Genomic DNA, 16,908 nt, shown 5'->3' with positions numbered 1-16,908 from the left:
CTACCTTAACTACGCGAACAATGTAATTTTTCTACTGGAATGTAAATATAACAAAACAGCCGTCGATTTATTTCCCCTGTTTTCTCACACACTTGGGTATTACAGACGGCCTTTGTAAATAACTTTGTACTTTTAAGAAACTATTTTCTTGTTGTTCCGTTTTGGCTTCCCCGCTGGTATACTGCTGGAAACATCACAGGAGGCCTACACAGATAAAAAAATACAACAAATTAGAAAAATAAACGGTTTCATCTACACTATAAGCAATTAAATTGTTACGTCGAAGAGAGTGATGAAAAATGCTACAGCTACGTCCCCCATCCAGCACACTACAAAAATTATAGGATATATTTGGGTTAAAAGACCAAATTAAAAAAAATACATCCGTGATAATGCGTCAGGATCCAGCTTTGAAATGAGGATTTTTTGCAGGATCATTTAGAATTAAAAAAAAAAAAAAAAAAACTGCCGCAAACTGGCCTGGCAATAGTAGCTATAAACAAATAATATCAGATTAAAATAATAGACTGACGTTCAAAATTGAAATTTTTAATCGTAAACTTATCTTCTTATTCAGAGGGATTAAATGTAAACACAAAGAGTCGTATATCTCATTTTATCAAGTATAATCTTTAAGTTGAACGCAACAATGGGCCATACTATATAAATTGAAACCCACGTTCAGTTTGAAAACACAGTCTCATAATAACCAATTCCGAATAACAAAAGAATGGCGCATTTTTCTGTCGCCTCACTCACCCAAGTTGTTTTGCTGTTGGTTTTCATCTGCTGGACGCCGAGTTCGACTGGCGCTGCCTTTTCCTTGGAGGAAGAATTCCTACAACTGAAGGAAAATTACGTGAGAAAATTTAAATTTCCCTTTCTTTTTTACGCGACGCTTCTGTTGTCGACAGTCCGATTCAATTTATTGTAGGCTAATTTCATTCCATTTGCCAATAGATTCAAATGAAACAAGTCGTGAAAACTTTGGAGGCCAAAGTTGAACAACAAGATTCGCTTTTAACTTCCCTTTTACGAGAGAAAAATGAACGCACAGCAGCAGCAACCGACCCTGTTTCAATTATCAATAATCCATCGGCTGTGGCCATCAACGGACTGCCGTCTTCGTGCGCGGATCTCAAAATGATCGGCCACACCCTGAACGGATTTTATTCCGTCATGGGATCGGTGAAAATGGAATCCGTTTACTGCGATTTCACTAAACTCCATAGCGATGAGGGTAAATATTTCACATTTCACGTTATTCAGTTGCAATTACTTTATTTTTAATTCTATAATTAATGAAAAGGTTTCCAGAAATGGATCGGAAACGACGTCATCACATCGGCCTATTCGCCGACGTCAGTCTATTTCTACGTGACAAGAAATTCTTATTTTGACACAATTGGAATTCCGATTCCGTTCGATTTGGCGCGGGTGAACGAAGGAAACGCCATGGATTTGACGTCAGGGATTTTCACGGCACCGCGACCGGGAATTTATTTTTTCTCTTTCGCGGGAGTGGCGCGTCTTTATTCTTCATCTTCTGTTAGTTTTTATTCTCATCTTATTTTGAACGGGAATCGAATCGCGAGTAGTTATGTTTACGAGAGTACCGCCCCCGTTCATCAATACAGTCCGTTGACTTCCCAGTCGACACTGAACTTGAAAAAAGACGATCGAGTTTGGATGGAGATTACTATTACTGGTGGTTCATCCTCGTCTTTGTTTGACGGCGGTAACCACTACACCCATTTCACGGGTTTCATGTTGGAGGAGGAAATTGTCGCGTCCCTTTGAGGTTCGACATCCAAAATCATCGACGACACGAACCAAAATGCGCAAAATGAACGTCAACACGAACATTTGGGGAAGGGAATTTTAAGGGGAAGAGAAGATAATTCATTCAATTCCAATTCATTTAAGAGCGAAAATTTCTTAAAGAAATTGAACTGTAAATGCAAATACACTTACTGAATACACCCACCAAGTTTGAAGTTTCTAACTGTAAAACTCTAGACGCGACAAGCAAAAAACTAATTTTGATTGCCAAATTTTTTACAAAATACAAAGTGGACTAGAAATGGGGCAAAATTCGTTCTCTTCTAATTCATTTACAGATTAGAATTTTTTCAAAATCTTTTCACATTTACATGCTCATTTTAGTTTTACAGCGCTAAACACAAAATCACGCGTCTATCTTCAAAATTATGAGGTTTGATTTGATAAGCCTCTTCCCATAAAATTTAATTTAAAAAAAAAAAATTTGATTGCCGATCACAGCTTGAAATCATTGTTTGGTTTTCATTTTCAAGAAAAAAACTCTGAATTTCAGGATATCCCGCAAAAAATGGACGGCCACGCCTCCGCGGTGTCAAAAAAGGACGAAAACTGGCAGTTTCGAAAGACCAAAATGTTGAGAGACCAACCTTTGAATTGAACCATGTCGTGTTTAGTTAATTAAACGACGATTTTTACTTGGATGACGTTCGTTTGGTCGTTAATGTCAGATTGACAGGTCAATCTCCTCCTCTATGCCAAGTACCAGGGTTGGTCATTCACGATCGTTTGAGGGCTCAATGATTTCACTGATGATTTCACATTACGTTGAGGTCAATGCTGTCAATGTCAATGTCGATGTCAATGCTAACAGCTGAATGATTCTTATTATATATAACACGAAAAAAAAATTCAAAGCAAAAATTGTTTTAAGCCACGTTTTTTTAAGACCAAGAAAATATCATTTTAATAAATGAAGAGCTGTTTCTTTGCTTGTATATGTGGTATCACCTACACTTACAACAGAACTTCCGTATTGGCTAAAATATCGATTACATGACTATCAGAAATAAAAGAATACTTTTTAACATTTTTTACAACACTCCTACCAACGGGCCTGATCTGTAGTCGTTCTACCAATGAATATTTCAAAATGAATCCTGACTGAGTAAACAAAAACGGCAAGTGAAGACAGTTCCAGTCAACCGCCTAGCTAAGGAAGGAATAACCTAGCTACGTACTATGTCACGATTGAAAAAAAAACACCAGCAAATAGTAATAAAGGAAGAATAGAGATAAATAGTTTCCCTACCTTTATGCCTGGGAAATACGGCCAGGCATCCACAGGTGCTCCATCCGTTGAAAGGTTGAATCCACCAGCTGGGGGATCAACCAATCCACCCGCCTAGGCGGGATAGGAAAAAGGGACTCGTGAATACACCCACACTCACATGGGCGTACACGAGGACAGAGGGGATTTAAAGAAAGGAGAAGAAGATATCCGAAACTTGACTGACATCGGTAGTTCCTCCAATCAAATGGGGTGCTGTTTATCTAATTAGAAAATTAAAAAATGGGATTACGAAAAATATTGACAGAAACAACAGGAAAAAGTTGAAAAATAGACAGTTTGTAAACCGTGATTGTTAATAAACAGCAGAATTTAAGGTTTCATGCACTGCACTTTCTGCAAGTCATGCATTATTAAAATATCTAGTAGGTCGAAGGAATAAAAGTAATGAAAATTGTTACCCAAGCGGTGATAATGAGATTACTGCTGATGACAGGTCAATACCATGACAAGTAAATCTTGAAAATTGTGTTGTTATGATGGCTGGTTCAGGCATAAAATCTGCATAAAGGAAAAGGTTATAGTGCAAACAAACTGAAATGCTTCAACAGGGTGTACATGCTAAATGCTAGTCAGGAATCAATTTTTCACCAATTTGGAACAGGTTTAACTTTTCTATTTAAGCTATCGAAATCATTGCATTTGTATTCTTACTTTAATTTACCTGCCAAATAGCATGGAGACGAGAGCAGGGAGAACCTCGTCAGTCACACCACGGAGTTCACACGACGACCACATTTCTGTAATATTATTGGTTGTGCTTACTTTTCGTGCAACCACGTACCCGTTAGTCAAATAAGGTAGCAGTAACGTGCAATTTAAAAAAAATATCTTTAAAATCCAAAGAACTGTTTTAAAGGTGATTGAATTTTTTCCCTGTCACTCAACGAAAAAAATTTTCGTCTGCATATTCACACTATCAAACACTAGTTCCAATGTTGTCACATCACCTTCTTCTTTTTACAAAGACAACATATTAGCATGATATTAGATTATAGATATTACATAAAAAGCTATAATATTCCATGTTACCACAATGTTGTCACAGTTGGCATCCAGCCGCAAACACCAGTAAACAATAGCATAGAGGCCTTAGCAGGCCACAGGAAGGGTACACAGCCAAAACGGCAGAATGTTGACGGACAAGTTGAGAGCGGCTTGAACTTCGAGTCGGCTGATTTTCAAGCGTCCAGGCTTCCAGCCAGGGAAACCATTCGGTGCCGTCCTGATTGTTGATGGACTGTGAAGGCAGATGAGGAACCTGTTCATGAGTGTCCATCCGATGATGGACGACGGCCGGCAGAATTATTTCAGAACCTTGAGAAAGATGTGACAGGTTTTCCCCTCTAACACCTGAAGCATTTTTGCATTTTTGGCAATGGAGAATCGCTGCAAAACTTTCTCGACAAACACTAGAAAGGCCAAATGTAACTTGGCTCTACATCCAGTGGAATAATTATGATTTAAATTCACAGAGAAAAATTCAATGTAGCGTTGCTCAACTTTAAAAAAAGAAATTTCTAACTATACTATGCAGTGCCTAGCTAATCATTAATGAAAGATATAATAGTTTGTACGTTTCATGCACATCACATGATGAAGATATACAATCTCCAAATATTTCATTCAGGATTGTAGACGCTGTGGAGCATAAAGACATCCAAAGCATAAGTTCACGTCAGTAAGATAGGATCTCAGATGCCTTCCAGCCGGATGCACCACAGTACAGGGTAATGGCATTACATATTACAAGAAACTTGGAAAGTACACGGCCAAAATGGTAAAATATTGACATATTTAGAGCGGCCTGGATTTCAAGCCGATTGAAATTTTTTGCGGATCTGCTTCCAAGGGAAATAGGCCTACTCTTTGTCGATTTCACCGTCAACAGAAAAAAACCGTTGAGAATCTTCAGGTTGATTGAGCTCTACATTTAGACGTCCTACATCTGTAGAAGGATTCTCAGGACGTGACAAGAACACTTTCAGTAGTCTTAGTATTCCCTGGCCCTATTTACATGGAATCAAATGCAGCACTTATTATTCTCCGTTCAAAGCAAATAGGAAATAAACTATCTAAACACAACCCGTCTCCATAATTTCGCTGCTATTTACACCAAAGGTTTTTATAAGCGGTAACTTTAGAATATAGAGGAAGTTTTTTTGTTCATTTTGTTTTAATGGAAAAAAGGGAAAACAAAGTTGTGACGAACTTCATCGTCACATACAAATTTGAACTGTCTTTGCTACTGCGGTTTTCAAGTTAGTTTACAAATTTCTAATAACAAATCAAATAAATTACCAAAACTTGCGTTAAACTGTTGAATCTAAGGTCTGGTAACCGGATGGTAACAGGAGCGCGGCGGTATCAGGGTAATACTGGCGAATGAAAGTTTCAGTTTCCATGAAGATGTTGACATGGAGAACGACGCAAACGATGCCCAGTATCAAATTCGAAAAGGATATCCAGTGATGGCGGGTCATGCTAATGGCACAGGTGTAAATCGATTGATACCTGGTACAAAACGGAATATCAATGATGGACACGGAATGGCACGGTCGACACGTCTTCCTAATAATTTAGATTGAAGTTTTTAGGGATTGAGAACATTTAGATATGGTAGGCTGAACTCAAACATAACCTGAGGCATTTGAAAATATAAATATTGAGATATTACCGTAACTATACATCGGCGGAAATAACAGGATTATTTGAGTTATTGCAGCCTCCGTCTTCCGTCTTAGAGAAAAATCGATAGCAGCCATTCAGTTTTTTTTTAAAGAGCAGACATATCAATTATCTGAGTGCTTTGTTTCGTCTTATATTCAACAAGTTTAAATAAGACAGGTCAGTTAAGCTCTTCCTTATAGTATAGATTTAGGAGCGTGCACATCGTATGGCGTAACAAGTAATCCGTTATTTACCATAAATACTTTGTGCAAGGGAGACAGAAAAAGAGGAAAACATCTTAAAGAAGATGAAAGTTATGTTAACAGAGAAAAAGGAGTTACATGAGCAATGGTGCGGACATGGCAAACATTCAGATATTGTTCCCACAATTAATCTCTAATTTCTCCAAGTTCTTTCGAATCTCAGAAGACGGGAGAAATAAATAGAAATAAATTAATTGAATACCTTACCTAAAAGCAGTAAAACGTACGTATGTAATAACAGCCGGGGACGACAATAGGTCAGGATCGTGTGGAATATTTAATTCAGCAACACCAGGAGCACAAAACACTTGAGCGGTCAATAACAATTAACGGACACGAGAGAAGAATAAATTAAAAAATTACTTTAGTTAGGCAAAACGAAATTTGTTTGACAAATTCTTTGTGATGTGACGAAAAGCACGCCGGAATTCCGAAAAGGTGACCATGTACATGATTGGATTATAAATACTATGGAGCATGAAGATGTCCCAAAAAAAATTCCACGTTACCACAATGGTGTCAAGGTTAACATCCAGCCGGATGCACCAGTAAAGGACAATGGTATTAAAAGCCACAGGAAAGGTGCACAGCCAAAACGGCAGAATGTTGACGGACAAGTTGAGGGCGGCTTGAACTTCGAGTCGGCTGATTTTCAAGCGTCCAGGCTTCCAGGAAAACCATTCGGAGTCGCCTAGATTGTTGATGGACTGTGAAGGCAGATGAGGAACCCGTTCATCAGTGTCCATCCGATGATGGACGACGGCCGGCAGAATTATTTCAGGATCTTGAGAAATGATAGATGGATTTCCTTCTCTAACACCTGAAGGATTTTCGGAAACGGTTTTCAGAACTTGTTCACCTGTTAACTTCGGCTCAAGTCTGGCATCTGCATTAAAATAAAGTATCTTATGTTAGTTTGGTCTAGTTAAAATTTTTTAGTAAAAAACAAACAATAACAAAAAAATTACCGGAGCTGATGTTACTGGACTGTCGGATGAAGGATTTATTCTCAAACTTGACCGTTACAGGCTTACGACGGTATTTGGGTACATAATGACGAATCAGAGTTTTAGTTTCAGTGAAGATCTTTAAGTGGAGAACGAGGCAAACGATACCCAAGAACAAATTCCATGAGTAGACCCAAAGGCTGTGAATCATACTGGTGGTGCAGGTGCTAAGTGATTTGTAGCCCGTCCAAAATGGACTTGTAAAAACGACGAATGTTATCCCAACTGCAATTGTGATGGACACGATGGCACCTCGATTAGTGGCGTTCGCCTGATACCATTCGTAGCGAACGATGGACAAGTAGCGATCCAATGCGGCCAGCGACATGCAGATCAAAAGGATCGAATAGTCGACTGGATAAAAAAGAACTACGAACCGACAGGCCAGGTAATCGTGTTTGTGCACTGTCACCAATTCAAACGCGTTATCAACTAAGAAAAGACATTCGAAAATTGAAATGGCAGCCCAAAAAATGTGGCGGGGATAGTGAAGCTGACGCGAAAAAGTCACCACAGAGAGGACGACACAATTCAACAGGATCCCAACACAGATGACCGACGTTCGAAATAAAGTTTGGGCTGCAGTGATGTTCTGCTCCATGACTGAGAAATCATATTTACTCAACGTTATGTTGACAAGAGCTGTTTGTTCTTCTTCTTCGTCCATTCTGGCGTAGGGAACACGACAGAATGGCGAGGATTCACCATCTGGCAGTGTACATTGTGTGCGGTGGCTTCAGCAGAAATTTCACTTCGCATGCGCAACGATATCATCACTTACAGAGTCCATTCAGCCTCCCACGATTTTATTATGACAGTTGACATGACCCACTATATGATTAAACCTATCATCAATTAGTTACAGATGCTTTCAGCTTAGATTTGAAACATTTTATACGGTAGGGTTAAGCTCGAACATTATTTGGCGCATTTGAAAATAAATATTAAGGTTACCATAGCAACGTGTTGTACGCAACGAAAAAATAATAGGGTTATTTCAGTTGAATCCCCCATATACCGACATGGAAGATGATATAACCTTTGCGAAAAATCAATGGTCGAACTTCCTACACTCTACAGTAGCCCAATGGCGACCATCATCTGTTGTAGCTACTTCGTTCGCCCTATAAATCTTCAATTCATGTTGATAAGAAAGGTCAGTTTTTTTTCTTATAATGAAGAAGAATAAAGCAAGTATGTAGTCTAATATAACAAGAGTACACTCAACGTTGTACAATGGAGTTGGGAAGTAGGAAAAGATTGCCAGAATTTGAATATTTTGTAAAGCCCAAAGATCAACCACTTTCCATTCCCAAGTCTAATAATTCCCAATTGAAAAGATATTAAAGAAATAAGCAGCACCAACATGATTTCTTACGAAAAGTAATTTTCTCGTGTTATGTAAAAGGTGAAATCATATAAATCCATCGATTAAAAGACTTACTTCTGGTTGAAGGGTGGACTGAACAAATGCGTCGCTGGTGTATGCCAGACGACGGTATCTCGCTACATAATTTTGAACGGCAGCATTGGGTATTTTAGGATATCTTAAGTGGAGAACGACGCAAGCGATGCCCAATAACACATTCCAGGCAATGAATTTGTAGCCGGTATTGCAGCGAACAACACCGGGGCGAACGAAACCGTGACTGTGCAACTACTATTCTAAACTGATTCGAAGTAAATAACGTTCCGCACTAAATTCAATCATAACTTTTATCGAATAGCGCTACAAAAGGTTCTGAAACTCACGCGTTGGCAACTAACAAATTGAATATTATGAAAATAAAACTTACCCAATCAAGGAGCAACCGATTCATCCTGTGTATGTCGGGTTAGTTTGCATTTGGGACGAACTTGAGGCCGTCAAATTGTACGAAGTTTCATTATGATCGATGGCAATTCCAACAGATAAATGTGTCTACAACCATTCTGAAAATTCATTTTAGAGAGAATGTAAGAAATCGTTTAGGTGCCAAAAGCGACAAGCGGATAATATTCCAATTACCTTCCGTTGAGCTGATGATAAACAGGGTCGTTGTTAACTTTATCTGGAATCAACAAAACATCAGTATGCGCTTTATCTTTAACTTTCTTGTGTGAATGTCCAGTAGATTTAATAACATAACAATATCAACAATGCAAATTTGACTGAAGGCAGTCAATGACAAACAGCTTTCTATAAAGAAAAAATAAAGACTAAAAATCATCAATTCTTCAATTATACACAAAAAATAACGGAAGTAGAATCATTATAACCGTTGCTGCTAGGCTTCGTGTTTTTTCTGAGTTTCAAAATCGCTGAGGTTTTATTCCATCAATATAGTGATTTATTGTATCTTCGGAAAATCCTACAGGCTTAAAATTATTAAATTATGACGATTTAATAAAGTGCTTTTCTAAATGAATTTCACGAGGTTACCTGAAGGAATGGATTGCATCGACCAGTCGGATGCCTTAACAAAACATTGTTCTGCGTACCATAGAAGGGAAGAGACCTCTCGGGACGAAATGACAAGACAAATGACATATGCCAATCGAAGGAAGAGCAGTAAATCGCTGTCAATATCGCCGTCAATATACCTCCATCTTCATATTACAGTTCGCCAAGATGATCAATCGTGTAGTCGATCATTTTATTTTAAACTGATTCAGTTGGCGCGGCCGGCTTCTACTAAGGGATGGATATAGCTATATGCCAAATATAAATATCTCTAAATAATAGTAAAGATATTGTTTAATTTAAAATTGACAGAATAAAACTAGTAATGCTATACTCTTAACAAATCCTTTCGTCTAAGGGGAAGGGGTGGTCCATCCAACAACATGGAGGCACGCCCCTAAGATATTGAAAAGTAACAAAAAAAAAACATCCATTGGTTACAAAGACTTTGAGATTTGTAAAATTCATGTCTTTAAGTAGAGAAAAAAAAACGCTCCTAATTGAATTCAACAGCTGCATACCTTACAATTAGGACGGGCATAGATAGACGGATTATCGGATGCGGATAAGCACATGAAACGTTAACCATTTCAATACATGTTGCTTAGTGCTTTCAGTGATGACGCGTTTCAATTATACTGTCAAAATATTCAAACCTAATTAGATTTTTCCATACTTCATTGTGACCCATTGCATCACATTGCAATATAATTGATATAAGTACAGTACCTTCAACAAAGTCAATAGTAATGTTGAGTTTCTGGCTCATTTAAAAGGTGGTGGAATTGTCTTTAACTAGCAAACAAGTCCTAACAGTGACCAATTTATCTTTCACGAAGGATTTTCTGTCTGCAAAAAAACAAAATAATCAGTATATGTAAATTTCTAGGCAAATAAGAAAGACCCTTATACTTGTTGTCAGTCGAAAGAGAGTAAGTTACATTTTCAGGAATGGGATATAATGAACTAGTCTACTTCCCAAAAGGAATTTGGTCCATCAGGTATGCAAGAAAATACGCACTGTTATGCAATTTTTAATACCTTGTTTCCTGTCTTCTGCAGAAAATTTGCTTCTCAAACCAAGACATGCTTGATTCCTCTCAATCCGACCTTTGAAAGGAAAATTGCCATCTGTTGAAAAGGAAAACAAAATTTAAGATACTACACTTAATTACCTACAATCACAGATAAGTACCTTTAAATGAACCTAGGCCTCCAAAGATAATCAGATCCTCAAACTAGATTGTCTTAATGTTGTAGGCCCTATGATGAGCAACACGAAATTTCAAGGCAAAATTTTTAAAATTACACATTGTATCTTGTAAAAGTACATAACAAAACTTCACTGTGTGCAATTAAGTTGGATCATTTTCAATCCATGTTCATTTTACCAGATATTACAGTCGCATTCGCATACGTACGGGCAAGACTGCAAGCATGCACAAGGAAGATGTATTGTAGACGACGGTAAACGACATCTTTCTTCCACACTCCCGCTTTTTCAATGAGTCCCTTTACGATGTTTCAATCAATCCAATGTTGCCACATCGACTTCACTCAAGAACATGAAAAACAATTTTTGTGATGCGTGTTTTTTTTATGCGCGTTTTCACGGTATTTTACAACATTTTAATTGACTTTAACTGTTTTAAAAGTTTAAATCATACCCTCGAAAAAATGTATTTCATTTTAAAACATTCTATATTTTTGAGAATGGACTGGTGACTCGTGGTGATTAGTGAAACCTAAAAAATGTCTATCACAAATGTACTTAATAAATAAGTACAAATGTACATTATCCTGAGGAGATTTCGTACATGCAATTGAATATGAAATGCCCAGTATGTCTAGCATTTGCATGGCCAATATGGAGTTGATCAAACCTACTATAACTATACCGATCACTGGTTGATTGAAAACTGAAAAGTAATAGCACTCCAAAAATGTAGTGTGTCTAAAAGACAAAAATCGTTACTCATTCAAGTTGAATCGCAGACGCAGTAAATAAGACTACCGCCCTAGGATCCTAACTCGAGAATCGATATGTCAATCTTGCTTGTAATAAAATATGCACTGTATCTGATTAAAGGCATTGGGTGGAGAATACCATGACATTATACCAAGGTACATACGTGAAATGGTACTTATAAAAACATTAGCCTTTCAGTCTTGCTATGCTGAAATACCCCAATGCATTTCGGTTAAGTGATCTTTCAAATATTCAGATTTCGACAGAAATAGAAGTATAGCATTCTATCAGGAGGTAGAAGGAGGAATATTGCATTTATCAAGTGATGGATAACTTTTACTGACCTTTCGCAACTTGAGTCACTCTAGATTATAACTTTTTTAAGTGAGCACAGCGTGTGCGATGATGCGCAACGACTGCTTCAATTGAAATATCTTTCTATAAGCCAAATGTCACTTGTACTTTTAACCTTATTTGTCGCGTTTTCTCGATAATCGATGAGTACCGAATGAAAATAGAACAATGGAACTGCGGGACCAAAAAAGAAGAACAGACACCAATCAAAATTAATCCCGCTATACAGCCTCCCAGTTAACAGTAGCCGACAGTAGCGGAAATCGAAATCGATTTGGGCGGGTTTTGGGTCTGGCGGCCTTTATTTCCCGTGGATTTCAAATAAGTAATAACATCCTATTGATTATTTTAAAAAATAAACGTTAATGTAGTAGGATACATAAAGTAGTGTATCGTAAATCTTATTAAGAACTTACCAACTTACTCGGACTTACTTGGAAAAGAGTGAAAGAGTACTTGCGTCTCCCATTCTGCACCTGATGCCAATATGGAGCATTGAAAACAGCTTTCGGTCCTGGCGTATAAAGTCAATCGCACGCCCTACAAGAAGGAAGTTGTCGAAGCAAAATTAATTCGAGAAACACACATCCGGAAACAACGCCGAAGAAGAAGAACTTTTTAACTTTTATTTCCTGTTGGACGATGTATAAAGCTGAAACGTTTGTTAATAACAGCAAACTAAAATCCGGCAAGAAGTTTCTGGTTAGTTTCAAAACTTTCTTGACGAATAACAGAAAGGACAAAAGTATACGGTAGGATCTCTACATGGTTCAAGCAGACATTTTCTTTGCTCTCCATTCAGTGGAATAATTAGGATTTAAATTGAAAGGGTTATTATCAAAAATAAAGGCATACATAAAGCCAGACATGCATGTTGAATACAATTGTCACTACTATGCAGTGCCAAGCTAATCGTTGAATAAATACGTAATAGTGCGTACAGTTAGCATAAGAATGGATGAATCTCCAAATATTTAATTCTTGGATGCCATCGAGTTTCATCAAGTTAGGCAATTGCGACATTTGTTCAGAAATTTCCTTGACACGTGGAGGATAGCCCGGCGAAATTCGGGGGACGTGGCAATGTACATCACAGGATTGTAGACGCTGTGGAGCATAAAGACGTCCCAAGCATAAGTCCACATCAGGACGATAGGATCGCAGTTGCCTTCCAGCCGGATGCACCAGTACAGGGCGATGGCATTACAAGAAACTGGGAATGTGCACAGCCAAAATGGTAAAATATTGACAGACATATTTAGAGCGGCCTGGATTTCGAGTCGATTGAATTTTGAGCGGCTCTGCGTCCAGGGGAAATAGTTTTTGTCGATTTCACCGTCAACAGAAAACACCCGTTGAGAATCTTCAGGTTGCTGGAACATGACATTTTCACGACCAACGTCCATCGAAGGATTTTCAGGAAACGTGATAAGAGCTGTCTCGGCTATCTTATCAGTATTCGCTGGCCCTATTTAAACATGGAATAAAATGCAGCACTAATTATTCGACGTCTAACTCAAATAGGAAAAACTGTCCACACATAGCCGCGCCCACGTAATTTCGTTACTATTGATACTAAGGGGAATTAATTGGCGGAAATTTAGATAGAAGAACAACTGTGTTGTAAGTCGTTTCTGAGAAACTCAATAAATAAAATAAATTTTAAAAAATAATTACCGAAACTTGTGTTGGACTGTTGAATCGAAGGGTTGTTAAAGCGGATCGTGACAGGAGAGCGGCGGTATCTGGGAACGTACTGGCGAATGAAAGTTTTAGTTTCCATGAAGATCTTGACATGGAGAACGACGCAAACGATGCCCAGTAACAAATTCCAGGTGCATATCCAGTAATGGTGGGTCATGCTAATGGTGCAGGTGAAAATCGATTGATACCCGGTCCAAAAAGGAATGTCAATGATGGCCAAAGTCAAAGCGGAAGCAATCGTGATTACAAAGACGACGCCTCTACCGGTGACATTAGCCATATACCATTCGTAGCGCACGATGGACAAGTAGCGGTCAAGGGCGGTCAGGGAAAGACACAATAACAACAAAGAGTAATCTACAGAACAAATCAATACTAAAAATGTACAGGCAAGGTGATTGCGATTGATGATGACGATTAGCTCAAGGGAATATTCAAAGAGAATGAAACATTCGAAGATAGAGACGGCAGCCCAGTAGATATGTCGAGGATATCGCAATTGTCGCGACAGGCTCACCACCAGGAGCACCACAACATTCAGAAACATTCCGATGACAATCACCGACGTGCGGAAGAGCTCTGTGGCTTGTGTTAGCTTCTGATCCATGACGGCAAAGTCGAATTTACTTGGCGTTGGGTTATTGACCCCGCCCGACGTCTGTGCTGTTGATTCGCCCATTTTGCGAGTGAAACTGCGACGAAGTAGTTACAGATGCTTTCAGTTTTTATAGACAGACGTCTGTCGTGCACGGTCGACCTGTGCAGAGGGACTCTTTTAATTCCTGTCGAGCATGCGCAGTTGCACTACTGTCTGAAGCGAAATCAAAATCATCATTCAAGTTGTTTGTTTTCTAGGTTAAGAACATTAGAAAATATGGTGGGTGGAGGCTCAAATATAATAAGCTGACGCATTTGAAAATGAATACTTAAAGGTTACCATAGCAACTGCATCGGCTGGAATAACAGGATTATTTAAGTTGCAGCCTCTGTCTTATTTTCATTTTTAGCGGAAAATCGATGGTCCTATAGAGTATAGACATGTCGATCATCTGAGCTGTGCTTTGTTGGTTTGATCCTCAATTTCTTTAAACAAGAATGGTCAGTTCTGCTTTTGCTTATAGTATAGATTTAGGAATGGTAGTCGCGCATGTGATCCATTATTTACCATCAATACACTCGACTTTGTGCAAGGGATAATAGAAAACAAGGATACCTCGAAGAATATGAATGTTTTATAAACCCAGAGAAGAGGCGCGCTGAAATGGAAAGCATTAAGATATTGTTTCCCCGAGCGATCTCTTAATACCTGCAAGTTCTTTCGATTGTGTCAAACAAATTAAATATCTTACCTAAATGAAATACAGCGTATGCACAAACAGGCAGCAGTTGACTCATGTAAACGACAATTGGTCAAAATCGGGAGGACTTTTCACAAAAGCATTACCTAATGCGCAAAGTCATTTGGGCGGACAATCACCATTAATAGTAACGAGAGCAGAATAAATTTAAAATTACTTGCGTAAAGCAAAACGAAATTTGTTTGACAACTTCTTTACGGTGTGACGGAGCGCCCGCCGGAATTCCGAACAGGTGGCCATGTACATGACTGGATTGTAAACACTGTGAAGCATGAACGTGTCCCAAAAGTAATTCCACGTTACCACAATGGTCTCAAGGTTAACATCCAGCTGGATACACCAGTAAATGACAATGGCATAACAAGACACAGGAAAGGTGCACATCCAAAACGGCAGAATGCTGACGGACAAGTTGAGAGCGGCTTGAACTTCGAGTCGGCTGATTTTGGAGCGGATTGGCATCCGTGGAAAAGATTCAGTGTCATCCTGATTGTTGGTGGAATGTGAAGGCAGGTGAGAATGTTGATCTCTTTCATCAGTGTCCATCCGATGATGGACGACGGCCGGCAGAATTATTTCAGGATCTTGAGAAAGTTGCGACAGGTTTCCATCTCTAACACCTGAAGCAGTTTCGGCAATGGAGAATAAAACTTGTTCCGCTGTTAACTTCGAATCCAACTTAACATCTGCATTATAGAAAATTCTCATGGATTAGTTAGGTCTGATATAATTTGATAAAAATAATAAAAGTAAATAAAAATAAATAATAATTGAAATAAAAATAATAAAAATAATCTGATGATAATTTTAAGTTAAACAGCCAATTCAAAGGTTACCAGAGCTGATGTTGCTGGGCTGTCGGATGAAGGATTTATTCTCAAACTTGACCGTAACAGGCTTACGACGGTATTTAGGAACATATTGACGAATGAGAGTTTTAGTTTCAATAAAGATCTTGAAGTGGAGAACGAGGCAAACGATACCCAAGAACAAATTCCAAGAGAAGCCCAAAAGGCTGTGAGTAATATTGACGGTACAGGTGTAAAGTGATTTGTAGCCCGTCCAGAATGGACTCGTAAAAATGATGAAGGTTATACCAACCGCAATTGTGATGGACACGATGGCACCTCGATTAGTGACGTTCGCCTGATACCACTCGAAGCGAACGATGGACAAGTAGCGATCCAATGCGGCCAGCGACATGCAGATCAACAGGATCGAATAGTCGGCAGGATAAAAAAGAACTACGAGCCGACAGGCCAGGTAATCGTGTTTGTGCACTGTCACTAACTCGAGGGCACTATCAACTAAGAAAAGGCATTCGAAGATGGAAATGGCAGCCCAAAAAATGTGGCGGGGATAGTGAAGCTGACGTGAAAAAGTCACCACAGAGAGGACGACACAATTCAATAAGATTCCAACACAGATGACCGACGTTCGAAATGAAGTTTGGGCTGCAGTGATGTTCTGTTCCATGACTGAGAAATCATATTGAATCAACGTAATATTGGCCTCCGCTGTTTGTTCTTCGTCCATTCTGGCGTAGAGAACACGACAGAATGGCGAGGAATCACCATCCGGACTTGTATATTCTGTGCGATTGATTCAACAAAAATTTCACTTCGCATGCGCAACGATATCATCAGTTCACCACTTACAGAGTCCATTCAGCCTCCCACGAATTCATTATGACTGTTAACAGAATCAACTCAGACACACTATTCCTGGAGCTCTCTCGACCTACTCCAATGGTCGGCGACTAAATGAAAACTGCCCACTTTTTATTTTGGTTGCCAAACCCTTAACTTTTTTTTATGGTTCATCCTCCCCATTTTACCGATCGAGAATAAAAACAGGGATGGGCGACAAAACGTGAAAAAAGATGGTGAAACTAATCAGAGTGAAAAAAGGTAAAACAGAAAAAGTAAGGAAGGGTCTGATAACTATAGAAGACATGATTTTTAGTTTGCCGTTTCAGCGGCCCAACTGATGAAAATGTTATCGAATAAC

At 38.7% G+C, this 16,908-nt stretch overlaps 4 protein-coding genes and 2 long non-coding RNA genes across 15 annotated transcripts in view; 1 reads left to right on the top strand and 5 right to left on the bottom strand.

Moving 5' to 3' along the window:
* Positions 1–16,908, bottom strand: part of LOC124205555 — a 96,686-nt gene that overhangs the window by 9,751 nt on the left and 70,027 nt on the right. The gene's annotated exons all lie outside the window — the stretch shown is intronic.
* Positions 43–619, bottom strand: LOC124205567. Its single transcript, XR_006879397.1, has 2 exons — positions 280–619; positions 43–204 (listed from the first exon to the last, which is right to left on the bottom strand). It is a non-coding gene; the product is annotated as an uncharacterized LOC124205567 (long non-coding RNA).
* LOC124205541 overlaps positions 695–16,908 on the top strand; it is a 35,837-nt gene continuing 19,623 nt past the window's right edge. Inside the window, exon 1 of the mRNA XM_046602988.1 lies at positions 695–859. Within this exon, the coding sequence (XP_046458944.1) occupies positions 731–859 (129 nt within the window). The 5' untranslated portion in view covers positions 695–730. The remainder of the gene's footprint in view (positions 860–16,908) is intronic.
* LOC124205566 lies at positions 2,644–5,304 on the bottom strand. The gene is made up of 3 exons (XR_006879396.1): positions 3,795–5,304; positions 3,532–3,631; positions 2,644–3,333 (listed from the first exon to the last, which is right to left on the bottom strand). It is a non-coding gene; the product is annotated as an uncharacterized LOC124205566 (long non-coding RNA).
* On the bottom strand, positions 5,936–11,018 carry LOC124205551 (5-hydroxytryptamine receptor 1A-like). 7 transcript variants are annotated; one of them, XR_006879379.1, is made up of 10 exons: positions 10,709–11,018; positions 10,555–10,644; positions 10,243–10,362; positions 10,035–10,151; positions 9,848–9,910; positions 9,493–9,784; positions 9,079–9,428; positions 8,867–8,991; positions 7,032–7,092; positions 5,936–6,949 (listed from the first exon to the last, which is right to left on the bottom strand). XR_006879379.1 is itself a non-coding variant. In XM_046603005.1 (10 exons), the coding sequence occupies exons 9-10, from the start codon at positions 7,735–7,737 to the stop codon at positions 6,432–6,434; spliced, it is 1,224 nt and encodes a 407-aa protein (XP_046458961.1). In that variant the 5' UTR covers positions 7,738–8,991; positions 9,079–9,428; positions 9,493–9,784; positions 9,848–9,910; positions 10,035–10,151; positions 10,243–10,362; positions 10,426–10,484; positions 10,555–10,644; positions 10,709–11,018; the 3' UTR covers positions 5,936–6,431. The 7 variants fall into 7 exon arrangements, 5 of the variants coding, with proteins under 5 accessions (XP_046458961.1, XP_046458959.1, XP_046458963.1 ...); XR_006879378.1 differs by lacking the exon at positions 7,032–7,092 and having other exon boundaries at positions 8,867–9,002; positions 9,079–9,249; positions 9,330–9,428; XM_046603005.1 differs by adding an exon at positions 10,426–10,484 and having other exon boundaries at positions 7,032–8,991.
* LOC124205550 lies at positions 12,481–16,735 on the bottom strand. Of its 4 annotated transcripts, none has more exons than XM_046603001.1 (4): positions 15,882–16,735; positions 15,735–15,795; positions 13,514–15,584; positions 12,481–13,304 (listed from the first exon to the last, which is right to left on the bottom strand). In XM_046603001.1, the coding sequence occupies exons 3-4, from the start codon at positions 14,217–14,219 to the stop codon at positions 12,838–12,840; spliced, it is 1,173 nt and encodes a 390-aa protein (XP_046458957.1). In that variant the 5' UTR covers positions 14,220–15,584; positions 15,735–15,795; positions 15,882–16,735; the 3' UTR covers positions 12,481–12,837. The 4 variants fall into 4 exon arrangements, with proteins under 4 accessions (XP_046458957.1, XP_046458956.1, XP_046458958.1 ...); XM_046603000.1 differs by having other exon boundaries at positions 15,735–15,852; positions 16,000–16,734; XM_046603002.1 differs by lacking the exon at positions 12,481–13,304 and having other exon boundaries at positions 14,755–15,584; positions 15,735–15,852; positions 16,000–16,715.

The sequence above is a fragment of the Daphnia pulex genome, chromosome 10, assembly GCF_021134715.1.
Source record: "Daphnia pulex isolate KAP4 chromosome 10, ASM2113471v1".
NCBI classification, from domain to species: Eukaryota; Metazoa; Arthropoda; class Branchiopoda; order Diplostraca; family Daphniidae; genus Daphnia; species Daphnia pulex.
Note: the sequence above shows the minus strand (reverse complement) of the source record. Positions and strands in the feature narration are given on the sequence as shown.

Coding starts and splice junctions, on each gene's coding strand:
- LOC124205551 (XM_046603005.1), bottom strand. CDS start 7,737: ATGGACGAAGAAGAAGAACAAACAGCTCTTGTCAACATAACGTTGAGT. Junction 6,950..7,031: donor GTCCAGTAACATCAGCTCCG/GTAATTTTTTTG, acceptor ATTTTAATGCAG/ATGCCAGACTTGAGCCGAAG.
- LOC124205550 (XM_046602999.1), bottom strand. CDS start 16,434: ATGGACGAAGAACAAACAGCGGAGGCCAATATTACGTTGATTCAATAT. Junction 15,585..15,734: donor GCCCAGCAACATCAGCTCTG/GTAACCTTTGAA, acceptor TCTATAATGCAG/ATGTTAAGTTGGATTCGAAG.